This window comes from Schistocerca americana, chromosome 1 (assembly GCF_021461395.2).
Source record: "Schistocerca americana isolate TAMUIC-IGC-003095 chromosome 1, iqSchAmer2.1, whole genome shotgun sequence".
Lineage (NCBI taxonomy): Eukaryota > Metazoa > Arthropoda > Insecta > Orthoptera > Acrididae > Schistocerca > Schistocerca americana.
In genome coordinates, this window is record NC_060119.1 from 777,117,649 (window position 1) to 777,142,825 (window position 25,177).

Below are 25,177 nucleotides of genomic sequence, written 5' to 3' on the forward strand. Positions count from 1 at the left end.
TGGTCGGATGCAGGATTGAACTGTTGTCCTCCCGAATGCGAGTCCACCGAGCTAACCGATGCGCCACCTGACTTGATGTGTTAGATAACACTGTATCCATGGAAAGGACCTGGAGACATTATAGTTTCAGTTGATTATAAATTGTTAGGCAGAGATTTAAAAACTAAGTTTTAAAATGTTAAATATTATGATGAGCAGATGGGGCCTCTGATCATAATGTAGTAGTTATAACATGCAGAGATGAGACCTGGATAAACTGAAAGAGTCAGAGATTGATGAGAATTTCAAAGAGAAATTCACTTGAACAGAGGAAAGAAAAACATTAGAAGACAAATGGGTAAACCTGAGAGATGAAATAGCAACAGAGAAAAAAATAAGGAAAAAGACAAAATGGAATACAGATGCCTAAAAAGTAAGACTGACAGAAGTTGCAAAATAGCAAAGCAGAAATTGCTAGAGGAGAAATGCAAAGGTTCTGAAGAGTAAATGACTGCAGGAAGGGTAGATGCTATTACATATTAAGAGAAAAATAGAGAAATCTCTGGAGAAGAGAAGCAGTTATATAAACAGCAAGAGCTTCGACGGCAAGCCGGTACTTACCAGAGAAGAGAAATCTGAAAAGTGGAAGGAATTTATAGAATGGCTAAGAAAGGGAATAAATTTCAAGATAATATTACAGGAAGGGGAAGTAGATGATGATGGGACAAGTGATTTGACACAGTGAGAAGTACCTGACAGAGAATGGAAAAACCTAAGTTGAAACAAGACACATGGAGTAGACAAAAATGACTAAGAATTATTGAGGTCCTTGGGAGACCAAACCATGATAACACTATTCCATCTGGTATGTAGGCTATGTGAGGCAACCCAAATACCCTCAGATTTCAAGAAGAATGTGATAATCTCAGTACTAAAGGAGGAAGGTTCTAATAGGTGTCAGTGTCACTAAACTATCAGTTAAATAAGGCATAGTTGCCTATAGCCTTGCCACAGTAGTAACACGGGTTCCCATCAGATGCTCAAAGTTGAGTGCTGCTGGGCTTGGCTAGCACTTGGCTGGGTGACCATCCAGGTCTGCTGAATGCTGTGGCAAGGGGAGTGCACTCAGCACTTGTGAGGCCACTTGAGGAGCTACTTGATTGAGAACCAGCAACTCCAGTTACAAAAACTGATGATTGCCAGAAGACTGGTGTACTGACCACATGGCCCTTCATATATCCACATCCAGTATGCCTATTGGCTGAGGATGACACAGCAGTTAGTTTGATATTGTTGGGTCTTCTGAGGTCTGTTTGGATGAAGGCAAGGTTTTTTTTCAGTTTTATAGTTGGAAAATACTATTGTGAGCCATATACAGAAGAAAGGAATAACTAATAGAAGCTAACTTGTGGTAAGATAAGATCAGCTTGAGATAGTGAGAACTTAGCAATTTACTCTGTGAATCATCTTGGGAGATAGGTTCAAGGAAGACAAGCCTAATTTTATAGCACATGTCAATTTAGAAAAAAAAACTGCTTTTGGTATTTTAAATGGTGTTATTCTCAGGGATGAAACACAGAGAAAGTTTCTCTACAACTTGTACAGATACTAGCATCTTCAGAGTGGAAAATAATCACCATGGGGATTGATATTGCATGTGCTCTAGTTCTTGTTACTTGTAAATTAAGATCCACTATTTATCCAAGAAATGTACATAGTTTTGTTTGATGATGACTTAATTATAGTGTCCCAGCCTAATCAAGAAACATCAGCATTAGATAGTGTAAATATAATTTTCTTTATGAAATTGTAAATAAAATTTTATTGAAAATTATTAAGTGGCTATTTGCAAATGCATTCTCACTGAGCTTCAATAAGGCATAACACAAAAAATTCTGTACTGCACAAGACCTGACCATGCCACGAGAAATAATGCAGAGGGAAAGTTAAAAAATGGAACAGTATAGCCTAAAATTGTAGGTGTGTATATTGATGAGAACTTAAACTGGAAGTAACATGAGCTCTGCCATTTCTATGTTACAGGAAATATAAATTTTTGAAGATGAAAATTTCAAGAAGTGATTTACTTTGCTTGTTTTCATTCACTGGTATCTTATGTTATCATTTATGGGGAACTCCTATTTGAGGAAGAAAATGTTCAGCACATAGATTCATGTTTGAAGGATTAAATGCAGTGTTAATTCTTGAACAGTTCTTTAAACAGTATGGCACACTGACAACATCCTCACAGTAGCTTTACTCTCAAATTGTTGTCAACCAAAAATAGTCAAGTAAAAAAGTAAAGCAGTTATCAATCCAGAGTTCATTTTGCACACCACAGTGGTTTACAAGGAATGGTCTGGATGGTACGCCATTGCCTTCCTTTGATCTGACAGTACCTACTGTTTAATGTGGATTCTGAACCACAGTGCAGCTCAACATTTTTTCCACCAACAAACATTGGTAGTGGTGGAAGAAGTGATAAGTGACAGATAAAAATCCTATGAGTGATGGAGGTCAAACCTGAGATCTTTGCATTCATAATTTGGCATTTTATCTCTGAAAAATAGATCACTTCACAAAATGTGTAAAAGTAGAATCTGATGTCTGCAATATCATTCAACTCATAGAAGAAGCTGGGTGTAACAATTTGTGAGGAAATGAAATGATCTTTTCATTTCATTTCCACACAGATTGTTATAAGCAGCTTCTTCTGTGAGTTGAATGAAAAGATCACATAGGTTCAGTCTTAAGTAAGGCAGGTAGAAGCCATAAATACATTGGTAGTATATTGTTAGACTGTAGTCAGTTAACAAAGGAGATTGCTCACAAACATACTAGTAACCTAGAATGTTGCTTAAATGTGTGTACTTATAACAAATGAGGCAGACTAGTAATATTGAATGTACACAAAGTAAGGCAGCACTAATGGTGATTGGCTTTCATGGAAGAGCACAACAGAAACACTGAAAAATCTGAAACTGTCACTTAAAGATAGATGTCAGCTATCCTAAGAATGCTTATTGATAAATTCTCAAGAACCAGTCTTACGTGAGGAACTGAGTGATATATTGCAATCCCTTCTGCATTGTTCTTGTGGTGGCCTAACCTAAGAATGCTTATTTATGAAGTTTCAAGAACCAGTCTTAAGTGAGGAACTGAGAGATATATTACAGTCCCTTCTGTATTGCTCTTGTGGTGGCCATGAAGACAATGTCAGGCTAATTACAGAGTGCTCATATGCGGATGGACTAGGAAGAAATCCAATAAGTGACACATTGGGAGGTATCTTCAGATTACGAAAACAATGTTCCTTTTATTTATTAGGAATAAACTTACAAAACAAGCTCAAATTTTTAAGAAACAGGATATGAAATGACTCTTCTGTTTACTGGAAAGGACAGCAGCTCCCCTTCTTCCGATATGATTTACTCCTGCATAAGGACCATAATGGATAAAGAAAAGCATGTTGCAGGGGCATTGTATTCTGAAAGTCAATGGCTTAAAACTTGTACAAACCAGCAAATCAGCCATAGCTGATTGTTGCATTTCGTTGCCCAATACATGAATTCCATTATCGATAGCTTTTACAGCTGCTTTCTAGGACTTGGTGGTTAGGGAATTTATGTTAGTGTAATTTCCACCAGTGTGAAGGTAATTTAACTGACTTTGGTGGCAGTTTTGATGTAGATAAAATGTTGAAACACTTTCTTTCCCAATAAACACAGTGCAATCTACCCACATTAACTGCTCATCAGAGTACAGCCTTCTTCACATTCACTGCCTAACAAAAAAGTGAAGTATGCAGAAGTGAAGGAGGAAAGTTTATGTGATGTTATTCCAGTGATTACAAAAACAAATAAAATTCATGAAGAACTTGGTAGTATTAGCTCACTTATCACTATGATGTTGCACCCTGGGGTGCACAGGGGTGCACTGATTCAGTTGGAAAGAGTGTCATAAAGATGTTGTATCCTCTTATGAGGCAAGCTGGCCTACAGCTGTTGTAATAGGTCCTTTGTATTCAGAATAATGCCACTGGGATGGAGCCGATGTCACACATTTTCTGTCAAGGGCAAATTGAGGGATCCTTCTGGCCATCAGAGTACCTCAACATAACATAGACATTGCATAGATACATGTGCCATTTGGGATGACTAATGTCCTATTGAAAAAATGGCACCATGATATTATCACATTAGATAACCACAATGTTATCAAATTAGAGGATGTAGGTAGTCTATGGCATCAGTGTTGCCTTGTTCACTACCAGCTATGACCTGAAGTCATACCTTATGACTCCCCTCCAGCTATGACCTGAAGTCATACCTGATGGCTCCGCCCAGCATTACACTGTGCATCTCCAAAACATTGGAAGAGTGGGCCCCTCCCTCAAGTCTTTGCCACACTTCCCAGTGATGATCATTTGGGGTAGAGTAGAACCACATTGATCACTGACTTGGGGTTGTTCAGAACAGCCATTCATCATTGAATACAATGCAATGTCATTCATCAGCATTCCATGCTTCCTGGACGTGGCATCATTATAAATGCAGCTGTTTGTGTTGTGGTATTACTGTAACCTACACATGAGGTGGTAATTCCCTAGTCCCAATACTGCTAGTCTCCGACCAGTGGTGCACAATGACACAGAATGCTACAAGGAGTCACTTACTTGAAACTTCCTTGTGGATTAAAACTGTGTGCCGGACCAAGACTCAAACTTCAGACCTTTGAGTTTGAGTCTCAGTCCAGCACACAGTTTTAATCTTCCAGGAAGTTTCATATCAGTGCACACTCTGCTGCAGAATGAAAATTTTATTCTAGTCCCTTAATTGTTCTCAGACAGCACGCAGTGAGGGGTTACAATGTGCTTGGTGCACAATATGGTGATCCTCACTTGTGGTGGCAAGGTGTGATCATCCAAAACTTTGATGACTATGCCTTGTCTCAAGTTCCCATATAGTCCAACATCCAACCACAATCACATCCAAATACCCCATAAATCTGGATATTACACAATTCAACCAGCTGATCAAATGAAGACTCACAATGAAGCCCCTGTCAAACTCTGTCAGTTACTGATATTGCTGGCTCACAGGAGTACACGGCATGATTGTGTCCTTCGCAGTGATCAATCAACACAGAGAATGTTCATGCCACTGACATACTCTAGTAGGCCACCACTAATTCACTCTGGTAGCTGTGCTACCTGTCACAGAGAAATGCAACCTTAATCATTTATATGCCCACTGATGGTGTGTACATGTACCCATCAACATCTGACCATGTCATCTGGGTGCTCCACTTTTTTTGTCATGTGTGTACCTTTTTAATTTCTCTTTTGGAAATTAAGTCGATTGCATTATTTGGCCCAGAACTATTGAGACTACATGTAAGTTTGTGTAATAATAAGTTAATTTTGCAGACTCTTTTAGGGTGAATAAATGGTAAACTAAGGATTTTTGATCCTTAATCCATCAGTGTACAGTGCCATTAAGTTACAGCGTTTACTTAAAATTTGCTGAAGTGTATAAATTTCTCCATTTTTCTGGTTTGAAAAGCTTCTGGTTTTCATCTATGTGCAGAAGAGTCACAGGTAGAAAGGGTAGAAGCTGATTCAAGGCATGATATGTTTGATAATTTGTGACGCACAAAGTTAATAGGAATTTACTCTGTCCACATTGCAAAGAAAGACAAGAAAATTACTCCACGGGTGTGCAAGGACTGATGTGATATGCGCTAATTCTAGAGGTACAGATGTGTTCATGGGACTCTTTAGTTGCCACAAGATGGAAGGTCACAAGCACTGCCACAGAGAGTATGAATAATCCTCTGTCTGAGATCTGTTGTAATTATTTTCTGATTTTTAAATAGTGGATAGCATCTATGAATATGTTTTTTGTGTTTTTTTTTGGAGGGAATATGTGTAAACCCAATGACACTCAGAATGTTTAACACTTGAGGAAACTGAAAAGCTGGTGAGCTTATTGTTAAACAGACCCAAAGGACACTAGTGGAGTTTAAAAGCTGTGTATGGTGCTAGCCATTCAGATTAGGTAGATTAAAAAATGACAGTAATTATTTAATACACTTATTCAAAGGAAATCTAAAACTGTGTTATTCATATAACTCCAATCCTCCAATAGCAAGTTGCTAATGTTCATTTATTAAAGCTTGTAAAGTAGCAGATAATTAAAGAAACGAAACTTCCTGGCAAATTAAAACTGTGTACCAGATGCGATTCAAACCTGGGACCAGTTTTAAGTACTGGTCCAGCACACAGTTTTAATCTGGCAGGAAGCTCCATATCATTGCACATTCCATTGAAGAGTGAAAATTAATTCCTGAATTTAAAGAAAGAATCCGCATTGAACAGAGGATGACATACTACTACAGAGTAGCTAAAATAAAACTGGTTCAAAAAGTGTTTTTGAGCTGATTTAGCTTGTTCAAGTATGTGAATTCACAGATCATATACTATTATGCATCACATAATCAGTATACTGAACAGCTATTGCAAGTATCCCAAATATTTCATCAAACTGTTAATGCTGAGACAGAGTGAGGTGACACAGTGACCAAGACATTGGACCTCACATTCAGGAGAACAACATTTAAAATGTCTTTCCAGTCACTAGATTTAGGTTTCTTCTGGCTTCCTCAAATCAGTCAAGGTTTGTGACTGTGTTCCATCTATAATGACCTTACTGAAAATAAAATGAAATGATCATATGGCATTTATTGGCCAGGATATCCCCTTTGGGGTTTGGCCGCCGTATTGCAAGTCTTTTTAGTTGATGCCACTTCAATGATTTGCGTGTCAATGATGATGAAGGACACACAACACCCAGTCCCCTGCTGGGAATCAAACCTGGGCCCCGTTGCGTGGTAGGCCATAACGCTACTGCTGAGCTACAGAGGTGGACAATGACCTCACTGTTAGTGGATCAGTAAACTCTAAGCATTCTTCCTTGTTACAGCTGAGTCTCCTCACCAAGTGGCGGGAGGAAAACACTCGTATAAAGGAGTAGAAATTTGCAAGCTTTTGGTGCCAGTGACTCTTTCTTCTGGCAGAAGGTTTGAAGGGGAAGGAAGAGGTCAAGGAAAAGTGAGAGGGAAGAAAGAAAAGGACCTGAGAGTTAGGAAATGGGTAGAGTTCAGAAAAGTCACACAGAGCCTAGGGTCAGGGGAGACTTCTTGTATGGTATGAGATGGAAAGACTGATTTCTGGGGATTGCACTGGATGAGATTTGAAAACCCAAGGGCTTAAAGTCAGAAGATATGGCATAACAAAATACAGAAATTACTGACAAAACATTTTGCACAAAATAATAACAGTAGAGAGCTAAATGCATTGTACCTGGTAGAGGTGGTGGTGTGGAAAAATAGATAGGTCAGAAAATAAAAGGCATAGAAAACTAAAATGGAGTGTAGACAGGAATACAGAGACCACAGAAATTAATGTAAATTAAGGCCAGCTGGGTGGCAGGAACCAAAGACATGTTGTAATGCCAGTTCTCACCTGCTGAGTTCTAAGAAACTTGTTTCTGGAGGAAGAATCCTGATGGTATGTGTGGTGAAACAAGCTCTGATGTCATGACTGCCATGTAACGTTGCAGAGCATAATTTGCAACAGAATATTGTGTGTTTCTATTATACACCCTCTGGCTATGCCCATAAATCCTAACTAGTAACTTGTTGGTAGTCATGCTAGTGTAAAAAGCCAAATACTGTTTACATAACAGCTAGTACACAACATGTGTCATTTTAGAGGTGGGTCTCTCTTTTATGGTATATGTTTTGCTAATTACAGGCCTGGTATAGTTGGTAGTAGGAGAGTGCACAGGGAAAGTCTTACAGGGGGAACTGTCACAGGGGTAGGAGCCTCGGTGTAGAGCAATGGATACAGAAGGAGCATAGGATCTGATGAAGATATAGTGGAGAATGGGAGGGTGGCAAAAAGCTACTCCAGGTGTGGTGGGAAAAATGTTGGACAGAATGGATCTCATTTCAGGATATGATTTTAGGAAGTTATAGACTTGTCAAAGTAGTTGATTAATACACTCAAGACCAGGATAAGCCTGACACTTGTGAGTTACAAGAGGTGTACTCGCAAGTTGTTTTTTGGGGATCAGCAGTAGCAAGATTAGTTGTGATGGCCTGGGAAATCTGCTCTTTAATTAGGCTGATGGGGTAATTGCATCCAGTGAAGACAATTGTGAAAATGGTGGTTTATTTCTGTAAAGAGTCTTCATTTGCCTTGAATGCCAAGGCTGTATGGGAGGAAATGTCTGACATGTCAACAGGTAAAATGCAAGTACTCTTGTTTATTAAGAGGTTTAATGTGAACCGAAGTGTGAAGCTGAGCTTTGGTGAGGATCAGGTCAACATCAAGGAAAGTGGCATCTGATTCAGAATAGGACCGTATGAAATTTAGTGGGGAGAATATATTTAGTGATTCAGAGAATTTTAACAGATCAACCTCATCATGAGTGTGTATGGCAAAGATGTGATCAGTGATCTAAACCTAACTGGAGCTGAAGGCTTATGGATCCCAGGAAATCCCCCTCCGAGTGACCCATAAAAAGGTTGGTGTAGGAAGGACCCAGACTTCTTCCCATGACTGTGTCCCTGATATGTTTGTATGCCTGTCCCTCAAAGATCAAGTAGTTGTTGGCAAGCATAAAGCTCAAAGGTCATCACAGATTTGGAATCACGTCGACAGTGATTGTGGGAATGTACACCAGCAGACAGACCATGTACACAATGTGATCAAAAGTATCCAGACACCCTCCATCGGTAATGCTGGAATTCAATATGGTGTTGTCCCACCCTTAGCCTTGATGACAGCTTCCTCTCTTGCAGGCATACATTCAATCAGGTGCTGGAAGGTGTCTTGGGGAATGGCAGCCCATTCTTCACGGAGTGCTGGTCTGAGGAGGGATAACTATTTCAGTCGGTGAGGCCTGGGTCAAAGTCGGCACAATGTAGGCCTGTGTTGTGATAGTGCCATGCAGAACAACTAGGGGTGGAAGCCCCCACCATTAAAAACATGACCACACCATAACACTACCGCCTCAGAATTTTTCTGCTGGCACTACTCATACTAACAGATGACTTTCACCGGTCATTTGCCATACCCACACCCTGCCATTGGATAACTACATTGTGTACCATGGTTTGTCACTCCACACTATGTTTTTTTCTACTGTTCAATCATCCAATATTTATACTCCTCACACCAAGCAAGGCATCGTTTGGTGTTTACCGGCATGATGTGTGGCTTATGAGCAGCCGCTTGACCATGAAATCCAAGTTTTCTCACCTCCTGCCTAACTGTTGTAGTACTTGCAGTGGATCCTGATACAGTATGGAATTCCTGTATAATGGTCTGGATAGATGTCTGCTTGTTGCATATTATGACCCTCTTTAACTGACGGTGGTCTCTGTCAGTCGGCAGACAAGGTCAGCCTGTACACTTTTGTGCTGTATGTGTCCCTTCCTGTTTCCACTTGACTATCATACTGGGAACAGTGGCCCTAGTGATGTTTAGAAGTGTGGAAATCTCATGTACAGACGTATGACACAAGTGACACCCAATCACCTGACCCTGTTTGAAGTCCATGAGTTTCGCGGGGTGCCCCATTCTGCTCTCTCACAATTTCTAATTACTACTGAGGTTGCTGATATGAAGTACCTGGCAGTAGGTGGCAGCAAAATGCACCTAATATGAAAAACATTTGTTTTTGGGGGCGTCCAGATACTTTTGATCACATAGTGTATGTGGGGGATCTTGGTATAGAGAGAGGTGGCAACAATGATGACAAGCCAACATCACCCTTACAGAAGGCCCAAACACTAGATCATCAGTCTTTAGTGGATGTTGATCATACAGAGCTACTTATGGTGTGTTATTTATTGTGTTCTTGTGACTATGTCAACTTTAGTGTTGGACAAGCAAGATTTGTGATGGGAGTGGGATGGGCTCATATCTCAGGCCATCTAGGAAATGGTTGTTCTCTTTAATGTCTTTCTACTGTAGGTTGCAGGTGTTGATTGACTAGGCAGATACACATTTGGTGGGTGCTTTGAAGCCAACAGTTATGGGATGGCAAGGTTGACTGGGTTTGGGGATTTTAGGAAGAAGGTAAAAGGTAGGGATGTGTGATTTGGGTGGGGTAAGTCCTTATGGGAAGCTTGAGGTTTTAAGGAGGGACTGTAGGTCAGTTTTTATTACAGGGATGGGGTCTGGATGGCAGATGCTGTACGTAGACATGTCAGACAGCTGCTGTAGACCCTCACTTACATACTCTTGTCAGTCAAGTACCACGCTGGTAGATCCATTGTCCGATGGGAGTATAATTATGGAGCCATCAGTTTTTAGGTAATGAAGAGCCTGGAGTTCTGCAGAGGATAAGTTAGGGTCTCCCTGTAGGGACCTGAGGAAAGGTTGCGAAGCAATTCTGGATATTAGGAATTCTTGGCAGGATTTTATAGATTTCATAAATTTAAATTTCACATGGTCCTATTCTGAATTCCATACCACTCTCCTCAAAGTTAACCCCATCCTCACCAATCATCAGCTTCACACTTTTGTTCATATAACAATTGCACTAACAAATAACAATACTTACATTTTGACAGTTGCCATCCCTTCCATGTCAAACGTTCCCTCCCCTACAGCCTTGGCATTGGAGGCAAACTTATTTGTTGAGGTAAAGACTCTTTACAGCAGTAAACCACCATTCTCACCTCAGCCTTCAGTGGATGCGAGAAGGAAGATTGGAAACAATGCACAATTATTTTATTACCAAAAAGTTAAATAGGTAACAAAACAAAAAAAGATCACAAGTGAATTTACATCTTTTACCTTCTTTCCTACATAGTCGCCAATGTTATCCCATAATGGTACCAATTTCAAAATGCCTTATTCGTAGAAGACCATTTGGTTGGAGTATAGCCATCTGCAGACTGCTGATTTCACTTCCTGATCTGTCATAAAGCATTGGCCAGCCAGGAATTTTTTGATGAGACCAAACAGATGAAAGTCCGATGGTGCAAGGTCCAGACTGTATGGTGGATGGTGGATGCTGGGACCCCCCCCCCCCCCCCCCTCAAATTTGGTGATTTTCTCATGAACAGGAGCAGCAACATGGGGGTAAGCATTGTCATAAGGAACTCTGACACTGTCAGCATTAATATTGTGGTGCATGTCATGAAGGGCACAAAGCAACTAAACAAAACTTTTAATGTAGATTACAGCATTTACAATGGTCCTGTGTTCAGGACAGTCCACCAATAACACACCATGCATATCCCAGAACAGTGTTACAAGTACTTCCCTAGTAGATTGAGTAACATTGAATTTTTTTCATACTGGGAAACCAGCTTCTTTCCACTCCATAGAGGACTACTTGGTTTTGGGCATGCAGTGGTATGCCCATGACTCATCACCAGTGGTGATTCCTTTCAGAAATCCATGCCCTTCTGCAGCATAATGCATTAAGTGATCCAACTTGTCATCATTCGCTGGCCCTTGTGGTTGTCTGTCAGATTCTTAGGCACTCCCGAACACTAACATTATGAAATTTCAATATGTCATGAATAATATCTCTCATTAGAATTGCACATGAAAACAAAATACCCTCTGTAGTGCAAACTTCAAATTGTATTGTTATGAAATTTCAACATTACAGCTGCAATATCAGGGAAGAAATATTACTGTGCTGTGTGTTACTTTTTGATCCTCCCTCATAATTACCCCACAAAACTAGTTTAAAAGGAGAGTTCCTGGGCCATCACATCAAATCCAGGTACTGTTGATTCCTCCAAAAAAAACAACTTGGGCATACACCTCTTGTAACTCAAATGTCTCAGTATTATTCTGGTCTTGAGTGTGTGCCATCGATAGGTCATATCCACCATGATTAACACAATCTTTGGACTCTGATTGCTCTGCCGAACCTCCATGTTAGTTTTTAGTTCTGTTCTGTATCGCAAGCTGTGTACACACACATGAATTACTTTGAAACATATCTCTATGAGGAATTTAATGGAAATAGTTATTGCATTCAACTGATAATCGTATCCCGTTCCCATACTGGTGCCCCCTAAGTTTCTACGTCTTCCGCGATTTCTGCTGGCGCAGTCACCACCACCACCATATCCGGCTCATCGGTACTGGTGGTACCACAAGGTTCACAGTGATAATGCTAAGAAGTGATGGTTACCTTGCCAGCATCCAAACCGACTGCAGGGCCTAAAAGACGCCGAGTCCTGCAGGGACAGGTGTCCCCATACATTGCACTCTGTTGACTCATCTGCACGGCTGAGCAGTCGTTTATACGTGACTGACATTTTGTCATAGCTCATTTTCCTAGTTGACACTGGTGCTGATGTGTCTAGCATACCTACATCAATGGCTCCCCCTGTCTTTTCACCGACAAGGTCACTTCTGCAAGGTGTCAATGTATCAACCTTACAAACCTCAGGCTCTGTCAAACTTACGGTGCACCTATCTCCTTCTCTGTGTTTTTAGTGGACTTTCTACATTGCTGACATTGATGAACCAATTCTTGGTATGGATTTTTTGTCCCATTACAAACTTTCTCTGAAGTTCAGGGCTTGGTGCTACATCATCCCACTAACACTCTGATACTATGCTCCTGCACTTATGTTCCACATTCTGTTTCTCTCACCCTCATGGGCGACATTGTGACCTGCATCACTAACCTACTGTCAGAATACGACTTGGTGGCACAACTCCGCCAGGAAAATGACGAGCTGAAACAACGAATAGCACACACTTACAATGAGCTTATCACGGCTCATACCTTGCTGCTGAAACTGCAGTCCACATTGCTGCCACTTAACCTTGTTTCTCCAGCAGACACCAGCTCGGACACTCAGCAGGTTAGTCCAAAAACATTAATTGTGAGTGACGATTCGCATCCAGTAGACACCGCACCCCCGGTGTGCTCGCCACCTTCAGTGCCATGTGTTTCAAACAGTGCTCCTAATGACAGTTGTGCGCATGATACGAGCATGCCCACCATGCAGGCAACTGCCCCATGTGTTGATAAACATTTCCCCTCTCTTGCATGCCAACCATGTGACTCGGAGGCCTTCGCTGTTCCCTGTGCGACGCCAAAGGCTCTCTCACCCATGCCGGTTACCCAAGGCAAGGATGACAACAGACAGTTACTGCACGTCCCGACCCTCTCTGTCCTGCGCGCGCAGCCGACTTCTTCAAACAAGCATACACCGCGCTCACATAATAGGTATGTGACTTTCGTGCTGCCATTTTCCACCCACGCTAATGGCTATGCCTCATCGTGCCCCACTCGTCCAAAAACTTCACGTCAGGACATTACTCAGTCTCATGTGCAGTTCTCAGTTTCTTCCGTCACTGACGGGATGACACAAGATAATTACCACCAGGCACAGGGTTAGATGCCTCAACCCCATTAAGTTGCCCACAGCTCGGTAGCAAATTGACGAACATTTGGAGGCAGGCAGGTATTCTACAACCGTGTGACAGCAACTGATCTTCACCAATTCACCTCGTCCCCAAACATGATGGTTCTTTTAGAATGTGTGGTGATTACAGACGCTTAAATGCTCGTACCATCATGGACAATTACTGAACATAAACAATTTCACTCATTGGTTATTGGGCACCACAGTCTTCAGAGTGATTGACTGTAAATGTGCCTATCACCAGATTCCTGTAGCACCAGAAGACATTCCATAGACAGCTATTATCATGCCGCTCAGTTTGTTCCAATACAACTTCATGCCATTCGGCCTGAAAAACGCGGCACAAACATGGCAACATTTCATCGACTCAATCTTATGACAGTTCGAGTTTTGCTTTGCATATCTGGATGACATACTCATTTGCAGCAACTCAGTTGAGGAAGACGAAAATCATTTATACAAGGTCCTCCAGACCTTGAACTCCAACGGCTTTGAGGTCAACAAGGATGAATTCCAATTGCACCAGTCCTCTGTCACATTTTTGGGTTACACTGTCTCCACAGATGGAATAATGCCTCCCGTATCCCACGTGCAGGCCATCACGTCATTGCCGCCTCCAGCTACTTTGAAAGAACTCTGACGTTTCTTTGGTACAATAAATTACTACCACTGGCATCTGGCTTCTGCCGCTGCTGTGCAGGCCCCACAGACAGATTTGCTGTCAGGCAAACAGACTTCAGGCCTTAAACCAGTTCGCTGGACTGAACCTGTGCTGGAGGCCTTCAAGACTCTAAAACCTTCTTTAGCTCATACCGTGACACTCACCCATCATGACCTGTCAGCCAAGTTGTTCATCACTATGGATGCCAGCAACATCACGGAGGGGGCAGTATTAAAGAAACGCAAGAGCAACACAGTTTATCCCCTTCATTTCTTCTCTAAAAAACTGTCTGCACCTCAGAAGAAATATTCTGCTTTTGATAGGGAACTTCTGGCAGTCTATGAAGCCATTAAACACTTTCCTCGTGATGTTGAGGGCCACTCTTTCTTCATCCTCACCGATCACAAACCACTAGCAGATGCTTTCTGAAACCCTCCCGAGGACCCACCCCCTCAGCATTTCTGCCACATTGATTTAGTCTCTCAATTCACAACAGATGTTCACTGCATCAAGGGCACAGAAAACATCCCCGCTGATTTTTTCTTGTGGATCAATACTGTCAAACGCGTCATCGACTTATTCAACCTGGCAGCTCTCCAGGCCTCCAATGAGGAATCTCAAGCTCTCCTCATGGATTCTCAAACATCTCTTGTGTTTACCAAAGCCAAGTTCCCCAGCGTTTTGGACGAGGTGTGGTGCGATTCTTCTACCAGCATCCTGTGGCCAATGCTCCTGCCCACACTGCGCTGGCAAGCCTTCGACACCTTGCATAACCTCACTCACCCTGGCATCCACACCACTACACAGCTTGTATCTGAGCGTTTTGTTTGGAAAAATATTAAACGGGACTGTCAGACTTGGGTACACAGGTGCATCCCCCGTCAATGCAACAAAATCGGCTGCCACACCACCCCTCCACTAGGCAAGTTCGATAGTCCGCAAGGACAATTTTGATGTACATATCAACCTTATTGGTCCACTACTACCATCAGAGGGCCATACGTATATTCTCTCCACAATCGGCCGCATGTCTCACTGGGTGGAAGCTGTTCCTTTACCCATCATCACTGCTTAAACCGTGGCCAAGGGTTTCGTCTCCTCATGGGTTGCCAGGTTTGATTGCCCGATCAGCATTACCACTGACCAAGGTAGGTAACATAGGTCATATCGACCATGATTAACACCATCTTTGGACTCTTGATTGTTCTGCCAAGCCTCCATGTTAGTTTTTAGTTCTGTTCTGTATCACATATATGACTTACTGTGAAGTATATCTCTATGTGGAATTTAATGGGGATAGTTATTGCATTCAACCGATAATCATATCCTGTTCCCATAAGTGCATTAATCAGCTACTTTGACAATGGTATGACTTCCTAAAATCACGCCCCGAAATGAGGTCCATCCTGTCCAACATTTTGTCCACCACACCTAGAGTAACTTTTTGCTGCCCTCCCAGTCTCCATTATACCTTGTCAGATCCTGTGTTCCTTCTGCACCCATGGCTCCTATCCCTGTGACAGTTCCCCCTGTAAGATTTGCCCTATGTACCCTCCTACCAACAACTATACCAGGCCTGTAATTAGCAAAACATATACCATAAAGGGGGGGGGGGGGCAGGTTTAAAATTACATATGTTGTGTACCAGCTGTTATGTAAACACTATTTGGCTTTTTACATTAGCATGACTACCACCAAGCTATCAGTTAGGATTTATGGGCATAGCCAGAGGGTGTATACTGGCAACACACAATATCCTGTTGTAAATTGTGCTCTACAACGTGGCAGTCATGACATCAGAGCCTGTTTCACCACACATGCCATCTGGATTCTTCCCCCAGAAACAAGTTTCTCAGAACTGAGCATTTGGGAACTGGTGTTATAACATGTCTTTGGTTCTTGCATCCAGTTGGCTTTAATTTACATTAATTTATGTGGTCTCAGTATTCTTTTCTTTACTCCCTTTTAGTTTTCTATATCTTTTATTTTCTGACCTGCCTATTTTTCCATGCCCCCACCTTTACCACCTTTCCACTCTTATTATAGTGCAAAATGTTTTGTCAGTTATTTCTGTATTTTGTACTGCCCTTTCTTCTAACTTTAAGCCTTCAGGTTTTCTAATCTCGTCCGATGCAAACCCCAGCAATCAGTGTTTCTGTCTCATGCCACCTGGTGAGTCTCCTCTGATTCTGGGCTCTGAGCAACTTTTCTGAACTCTTCTCGTTTCTTAACCCTCACCAGTCCTTTTTCTTCACCCCTATACCTTCCCCTTCAACCCTTCTGCAAGAAGAAGGAGCCACTGGCTCCAAGTCCTTGCAGATTTCTGTATCTTTATATGTGTGTTCTCCTGTCACTTCTTCGTGAGAAGGTTTTTTATTCATCCAACCATATTGTATTTTTAGAAACTGGTTATTCTCATTAGATTATATTTTCAGAAAGATAATTTTTTGGCCAGATGGAGCAATGGCTCAACTGCCCATGCATCCTTAGTACAGATTTATAAGTTGGTCAGTGAGAAAAGCACACTAACCAAAGGCAGTAAAACCTCCTGGACTAAAATGGAAGCTGCTTCTAACAACTTCTGCAAAGACTAGATCTCCCATTGATTAACTGATTGACTTATGTGACTAAGCAGTTTTCTTAAGTTTGAGATCATGCTCATGCTGGATAATCAATTTGCAATAAAATTCAAAACATTCAGTTTTCAGCACTAACATTCTGACTGATTGAAACTATGTCCTTTGACTTAATAGTCATAGGGTGTACACATTCATTTTATGAAGAAGACAAAACTACCATAGTTTAGTCTTTCATAACAACCTAGTAACAGGGAAGGGAGACAGCACAATTTACAGGAGATCAATGAATATGGTTCTGTATTTTTTGAAGCTCTCAAATAAGTATATGAGCAAAAAATGAGATAAAATAAGTACCCTAACAAGTTAGAAATGAATCTATGATCGTCACTATCTGAAAGACAACATGCGGGACTTCAGATGCATTGTCAGAGTGAATCACTCTTCTTCATCAGATAATAAAGATGCTATATGATAGCTAAGAACATATCCACAGCCATTGTGAGTGAAGCTCTATTCGGTAGTGTCTGTTCCATGTAGTGGCAAAACGAAACAGATTTTGTAGAAGTCAATGTGAAGAAAATATACTGGTGAAGGTATCTGACATGAGTCCAGTATTGCACCAGATTCAATGTACCTGTGGGAAAGTGAACTTCAGGATGGTAAAATTCTCAATAAAAGTTTTGGTGTACAAAGGCAATATACAGAGAGAGATATGCCTGATGCTCAGTGACTGATACGGAAATATTCATTTAGTTAGTGCTCACCAAAATGTCACATGTTCTGTGTGCAGGGCTGCTCATGAAGTTCTTGGGGGTTCATGCAACTCCAGTACCACATTTTTTGTTTATTCATGTGGCCAGACAAATGAAAATGTGCCTCGTCGCTGAAGAACACTAAGGTATCATGAGGCAGCTCATCGATTAAGGCTTCACATGCATTTTTTACTGGAACGAGATCAAGTGGATGAAATGTGTGCACCACTGACAGTTTATATGGATGAAATTTCAACTCTTCATGAAGAATTCATCTCACTCTGCATTCAGAAAAATGTTTGCGTGCAGATCACTTGGGGGATTTCAAAATCGGCATCCTTAACCTGTCGATGTTTTCAGGCATTCTGGTGGTTTTTGAAAGTCCTAATTTCTTTCTCTGCACATTTCCAGTATCCATAAATGTGTCTACCCACATAACAATTGATTTCCCATCAGGAACATGACCTGTAGGTGCGATGTTGAACTGTTTGCTGAATGCACGCTGCGTTCTGATGACCAAACGTCCATTCAAAAATTAGGCTGCAGCGGCCAACGTGCACTCCTCTCTTAACCGCTGCAAGCTAACTTAAAAAAAGTTGTGTATCACACTTTTGATTGCACTGGAACCCATGCAACAATGAGTAACAGCCGCTATGTGCAGCACATTTCAAATAAGGAAGTTACAGTGCCACGCCCCGTATATATAACGATATAGGATATTATCTTGCTCAATGAAAATACTACATTATTTTTGGCTGCACATTACACAGAAGTTACAAATTCTGTTATGCAACCAACTTAATCTCTGACACTGACAACATAATAAGCCAACTACTGCACCTACTTTTAACGTAAATTATCACATTGTAAATACGATAAGTTCTTTAATGTAGATGTAAGATTCCCTATTGTCACACTTTGTATATTCTTCAGTGTATATTCCAGAGTTTCTGATGATACTCATGTTAAATCAATGACTGAAGCCACTCAATATAATATACTGAGTGCAGCTTGTGGCTGGCCTGAAAAACTTAATTATAATGGCAGATAGTAGCCAATAATTTTATAATTCATAAATACATTTTCATGACTGTGTAATGCAGCAATCACAACAACCATTCTGATTAAATTAAACAAAAATGCAGCAGAACAAGACATGTGTAGGTACTGTGCAAGTTGACATACATACTTCAAAGAAGATAGGGTTATTACCAACCTGTACTTGATGTCAGTAAAATTTCTTTTGAAGTTATTTAACTGCATGGCCTTGAGTTCAGACTTGCATGCTACAGATGAATTACATGGGGAAGTTACAGTGTGTGAGATGATGACGTATACTGCTGGTCGTGCCCCTTGAGAAATGTTTTTTCTGGGTGGCTCAGCACCCCAGTCCTGACGTGTGGTTAAATGTAACATACATCTTTCATCACAGGACTGCGTATTACCAGCTGAAAATGCAAGTTCAGCAAAATTAAGTATGTGCCATCACTAATCACATTTGATCACATATAACAGCAAACCATTTTTTATACTTATATCTACGGTATCATATTTTCATTCAAAGGCTAGCTTGTTTCCCTTCTTTTCCTATGTCATTCCAAGTCCCATAATGAATAAAGAATCTTTGACGTTGGATCCCAATAATATTAAAAAATATTCTCAGATAATATTTTCCTCAAAGAGAAGCCATTACAGGTAGAAGGTTAGCGAGTAAAATACTTTCAGAAAATTGATATAGTATAGCTGCCTGAATTGATATGCTTGTAAATAAGCTATGCTTCTCTTCAGATCATCAGAGCATCCAAACTTCCTGAATAACTAAAGCATGCACAAGTTGTGCCCTGGATAAAGAAAGGTAATGCACAGAATGTAGAAAGTTGCAGGCATGTTTCACTATTACCAACATTCTCAAAAATAATGGAATTAGTCATTGAAGAAAAACTAATGAGTTACATAAATAAGCAAAACTTTTTAAAGAAGCACAATTTTATTTCCAAAGTGAGAGAAGCATAATATAGGCTATAAAAGAGTTCACAAAAATGGTACTTGAATCTCTAGAGAATGACGACTGTCTTACAGGCATAGTGTTAGACTTCTCCGAGACTTTGACACTGTTGACCATGAAATATTATGAAATAAACTAGAAGCATTAGCTGTAAGAAGGATAGGAAATGAGTGGGTCCAGCCATAGATGTAAAACATGGTGCAAAAGGCAGAAATAGTTTACATATCTGCTGCTTATAAATTCAGACAGAAACACACAAAAATAGGTCAACCTCAGGTTAGTGTACAGGACCCAGTTCTGTTCCAAATATGTATCAATGACTATCCACACATTATAAGACATGGAGAAAACATTCTCTTTGCTAATGATAGCAACACCTTAGTCACTGACAAAAGACCAGAACTCCTAATAGAGAAGGCAAATGAAACTCTCAAGAATGTTTACAAGTGAGCAGTATGTAATAAATTTACATTGGCCACAAATAAAACAAACATGATGCACTTCAGCACAAAGAGGGAAAGCAACTCTGACACATTGAGCATAGATGAGAAACCTACAGATTGTAACAAACACAAAGTTTTTAGGGATGAACATTGACTGTCAGTTAACTTGGAATGAATGAACACACAAAGATACTGGCAAAAATAAAAAAAATAAAAATTTCATCAACATGTTCTGCTCTTGAGGTCTTAGCAGCAGTTTGTAACAGTTAATGTCTTGTGGTGACATACTGTTTCTAGACATACTCTGTTCTTAAATATGGGATTCTTTTCTGATGATCAAAGGTGCAAAAAATGGAGACAGTTTTCAAACTTCACAAAAATGCCATAAGAATAACAATTAAAAGTAATAAATGGGCTCATTGTCTTTGTTGTTGTTGTTGTTGTTGTTGTTGTGATGATCTTCAGTCCAAAGACTGGTTTGATGCAGCTCTCCGAGCTAGTCTCTCCCAGCTGATCTATCTTGTGCAAGGCTCTTCATCTCTGAATAATTACTTCAACCTCATCTCTGAATAATTAGTTCACCCTACATCCTTCTGAATCTGCTTACTGTATTCATCTCTTGGTCTCCCTTTACAATTTTTACTCCCAGAACTACCTCCCAATATTAATCTCTTGATGTCTTAGAATGTGTCATACCAACTGATCCCTTCTTTTAGTCAGTTTTATTCAGTACATCCCTATTAGTTACATGATTGCCCCATCTAATTTTCAGCATTCTTCTGTAACACCAAAATTCAATAGCTTCTGTTTTCTTATCTAAACTGTTTATTGTCCTTGTTTCACTTCTATTTATGACTACATTCCTAATACTTATACCTATATTTGATGTTAACAAATTTCTGTTCTTCAGAAATACTTACCTTACCCCTGCCAGTCTTCATTTTATATCCTCTCTATTTCAGCCATCATCAGTTATTTTACTGTCAAAATAGCAAAACTGTTACTTTTAGTGTCACATTTCCTACTATAATTACCTCAGCATCACCTAATTTAATCTGACTACATTCAATAATCCTTGTTTTGCTTTTTTTATGTTCATTTTATGTCATCCTTTCAAGACACTATTCATTCCATCCAAGTGCTCTTCCAAGTCCTTTGATGTCTCTGACAGAATTACAATGTCATCTGGAAACCTCAAAGTTTGAATTCTTGTCCCTGAAATTTAATTCCTTCCCAAAATTTTTCTTTGATTTCCTTTATTGCTTGCTCAGTGTACAGATTGGATAACTTTGGGAATAGGCTACAACCGTGTCTCACTCCATTCTCAACCAGTGCTTCCCTTTCATGCTCCTCAACTCTCATAACTGCCATCTAGTTTCTCCACAAGTTGTAAATAGTCTTTTGCTACCTGTAATTTACCCCTTCTAGATCTAGATTTTCAAAGAGAGTATTCCAGTCAACATTGTCAGGAGTTTGCTCTAAGCCAACAAGTGCTGTAAATGTAGGTTTGCCTTTCCTTAACCTACCTTCTAAGAGAAGTTGTAGTGAAATGATTGCTTTGGATGTTCCTATATTTCTTCACATCCAAACAGATCTTCCTCAAGATTGGCTTCAACAAGTTTTTCAATTCTTCTGTAAAGAATTTGTGTTAGTATTTTGCATTCATGATTATTAAACTGATAATTTAGTAATATTAATACGTGCCTGCACATTTTTTCTTTGGAATTGGAATTATTACATTCTTCTTGAAGTCTGAGGGTATTTTGCCTGTCTCACACATCTTGCACACCAGATGGAAGAGTTCTGTCAGTAGTTCTGATGGAGTGACATTTACTCCAGGGGCCATGTTTCAACTTACATCTTTCAGTGCTCTGTCAAATTTTTCATGCAGTATAATAACTCCCATCTCATCTTCATTTATGTCCTCTTCTATTTCTATAATATTGCCTTTAAGTTTGTCTCCTTTGTATAGAACCTATGTATACTCTCTTTCCCCTTTTAGCTTCCCTTATTGCCATCTGTGTTGTAACTGCGACCGGAACGGTCACGGGGTTGAAGTGACGGAAAGCACGGTGGGACCCGCGGAGCGGCCTGCGAACAACAACACAACTGGAGAGGACGAACACGACCAACGAAGGACAGAATGAACAACAACAGGATTGAAACAATGGAGTTACAAGGAAACCTAACAATCACATCCACTCATATACAGAACAAGAAAATAAGTAAGCTGTCTAACGCGAGGCGATGTCTCCAGAGACGTACACAAGATTAGACTCGCTGGCTGAGTAAGAGGCTGGCACTTAAATACTCTATTGAGGGCGCCACCATTGGCCACTGGAACCACATGTTCCACTGTGGCGCGCTCACACTAAATGCAGGCCAGGAGGTGTGCACCGCCACAGTTTACGGTGCAATGGTGCAGAGACCTCTAGGGGTCTTCGACATCCATGACGTCTGGTGGGGATTCAAATTCCGAGACGCGCGGTACCAGATGCCTCCCCCCTGAAACTTGTGCATAGAGATGGAAACGCCCTGGATGGTGCCGAGGTGGGCGGAAGTGGGAAGAGGAGCCGGGCTCATCAACTGCTATTGGCAGGGAGGAAGGGACGCCTGAGGTATCCATGACAGCCGATCCAGAGTCCAGGGCAGGGGAGGGAGCCGCCAATCCACCCAGGGGTGCAGATGGCTGGTGGCAGGCCTGTGGGGAGATGGCAACCGGGGGCAGGGATGGTGACTCTAGGACCACGTCCACACCTGAAGGAGGTAGGGGAAGAGGCGGTGGCGCAAGTCACAAGGGGGCACACGGGCAGAGTTGATTATGATGGCGGCATTCCAAACCTTTAGATGTCTGCACCGACGTCACATGCCACCCATGGGCTGCGATGACCGTGGCAGTTGTCCAACTCACCTTGTGCCCGTACTTGCAGGCCCACACAGCCGTGCCAGGGGCATACTGCTGTGAGGGCTGGGGGTGGGGGCGGGAGGAGGATGGCATCAGCAAACAGAGCAGGGTCTGGGGTTCTGCCGGACTGCATCCGTCAATTGGCGTAGTGCAATAGGTGCTCAGAAAGAGGGTGAGGGCCGATGTCATTGGAAATGTGTTGACCGCCTTAGTCAACTGGTGTTTAAAAGTGCAGACCAGCCTCTCCGTCATGCCATTGGACAGAGATTGGAAAGGGGGGCTACGGATAAGTTTGATAGCGTTGGCCTGACAGAAGTCGTGGAAGGAGGACGCCGTGAATTGGGGACCATTATCGGAGAACAATGTGTGTGGCAGGCTCTCAATGGCGAGAAACTGGGCCAGGGCCATGAGTGTAGCCTTCATGGTGGTGGATGCCATGCGGACAACTTATGGGTATTTGGAGTAGTCATCAACGATGAGTAACCACATGAACCCCAAAACCGGGCCTGCAAAATTGATATGGATGCGGTCCCAGGGCCAGCGAGGCACAGGCCAGGGTGCAAATGACTGAGGGGGGCTTGCCTGGTGACGCGCACAGACAGTGCACCCATGGACCAAGCGCTCAATACCGCCATCAATGCCGGGCCAATAAACGTGCTGGCGAGTCAAAACTTTCATACGGGACATACCCCAGTGCTCGCGGTGTAACAAACTGAGCACCTGAAGCCGCAAGTCCGGAGGGATGACAACCCAATGGGCATCTGACTCCATGGCAAACAGAAGGACACCATCAACTACAGAGAGCCTGTGGGACAGGTGGCGCCAGGGGCTGAAATCAGACTGCATCCAATGAGTAACATAGGAGGGGCGCCCTTGGACCATGTAGTGGTGAACCCGCCATAAGACAGTGTTGCGGCGGGTAGCTGCAACAATGTGAGCAGCCATGAGAGGCAGTCCATTCAGTGCATCCTGGCGGGTGGAATCAATGTTGACCTCCTGTTGGTCAAAGGGAGGATCGAGGCCTGCTGTGAGACGTGACAAAGCGTCCGCATTAGCATGGTGGGCGGTGGGCTTATACCAGATGGTGTACACGTAATTATGTAAAAACAACGTCCAGCGCTGGAGATGTTGAGCCGTCCACTCTGGAACGTGAGAGTGGGGTCTGAAAAGTGTAACCAAGGGTTTATGGTCCGTCAAGAGGGTGAACTTTGCCCCAAAGAGATAGGTGTGAAATTTTTGGATGGCGAACACGATTGCCAGGGGCTCCTTTTCAATCTGGGAGTAGTTCCGTTGTGCTGTGGTCAACGTCTTAGAGGCATAAGTGATGCGCTGTCCAAAGCCATCGGCATCCCGGTGCACGAGGACGGCCCCAATTCTGTATGCTGACACATCAGTAGCCACAACCATGGGGCGGTCCGGAGAGAATGGAGTAAGGCAAGGGGCGGACTTCAGCATCTCCTTTAAACCGAGAAAAGACTGGTCACAGGCAGGAGTCCAAACAAAAGGTATCCCTTTATGATGCAAGTGATTGAGGGGTTGAGCAACGGAGGCAGCCTGGGGCAAGAACTTTAAGTAATAAGTAACCTTGCCCAAAAACACCTGCAGTTCAGATAAGTCTTTGGGATGAGGAAGGGCCTCAATGGCCATGACATTATGATCCAAAGGGCGAATGTCATCTTTGATAAGCCAGTGGCCTAGGTATTTCACTTCCGGTTGAAAAAAACCACACTTGTCCAGCCGACAGCGTAAACCAGCAGATTGCAAAGCGTGGAATAAGGCGCCGAGGTTTTGCAAATGTTCCTGGCGAGAATGCCCGGTGACCAAGATGTCATCCAGATAATTCACACAGGTGAGGATAGGCTGTGTAAGCTGCTCCAGGAATTGCTGGAAAATGGCTGGCGCCGAAGAGACGCCAAAGGGAAGGCACTTGTACTTATACAATCCGAAAGGCGTGTTAATAACCATGGTGTACTGAGATGCGGCATCCAAGGGCAACTGGTGGTATGCCTCAGACAGTTCGATCTTTGAAAAATACTCTCCCCTGGCAAGCTTGGTGAGAAGGTCTTCCTGTCAGGGAATGGGGCAAGTCTCAATGAGGGAATGAGCATTGACTGTAGCGCTGAAGTCCCCACACAACCGAAGGTACTCTTGAGGAAAATAGTAATGCAGATGTATAAAACTGCAGATATGCAACCTCAGTTCCAAAAATATTTCTTCTTTCTAATCAACCAAAAGCAGTTGAAGTCGTGAGACAAACTGAAAATAGTCTACAGTACTGTTTATGAGAACTGCAATTCAAAGACAGAATTTAGATCTGTACATGCACTTTGATTGTGAGAATTTATTACAGTGTGAAGCCATCACACATTGC

At 41.9% G+C, this 25,177-nt stretch overlaps 1 protein-coding gene across 1 annotated transcript in view; it reads right to left on the reverse strand.

Annotated features, from left to right (window-relative positions):
- The window catches only part of LOC124612261 (peptidoglycan-recognition protein SD-like), a 168,993-nt gene that overhangs the window by 32,493 nt on the left and 111,323 nt on the right, over nucleotides 1-25,177 (reverse strand). Inside the window, exon 3 of the mRNA XM_047140355.1 lies at nucleotides 18,670-18,901. Within this exon, the coding sequence (XP_046996311.1) occupies nucleotides 18,670-18,901 (232 nt within the window). The remainder of the gene's footprint in view (nucleotides 1-18,669; nucleotides 18,902-25,177) is intronic.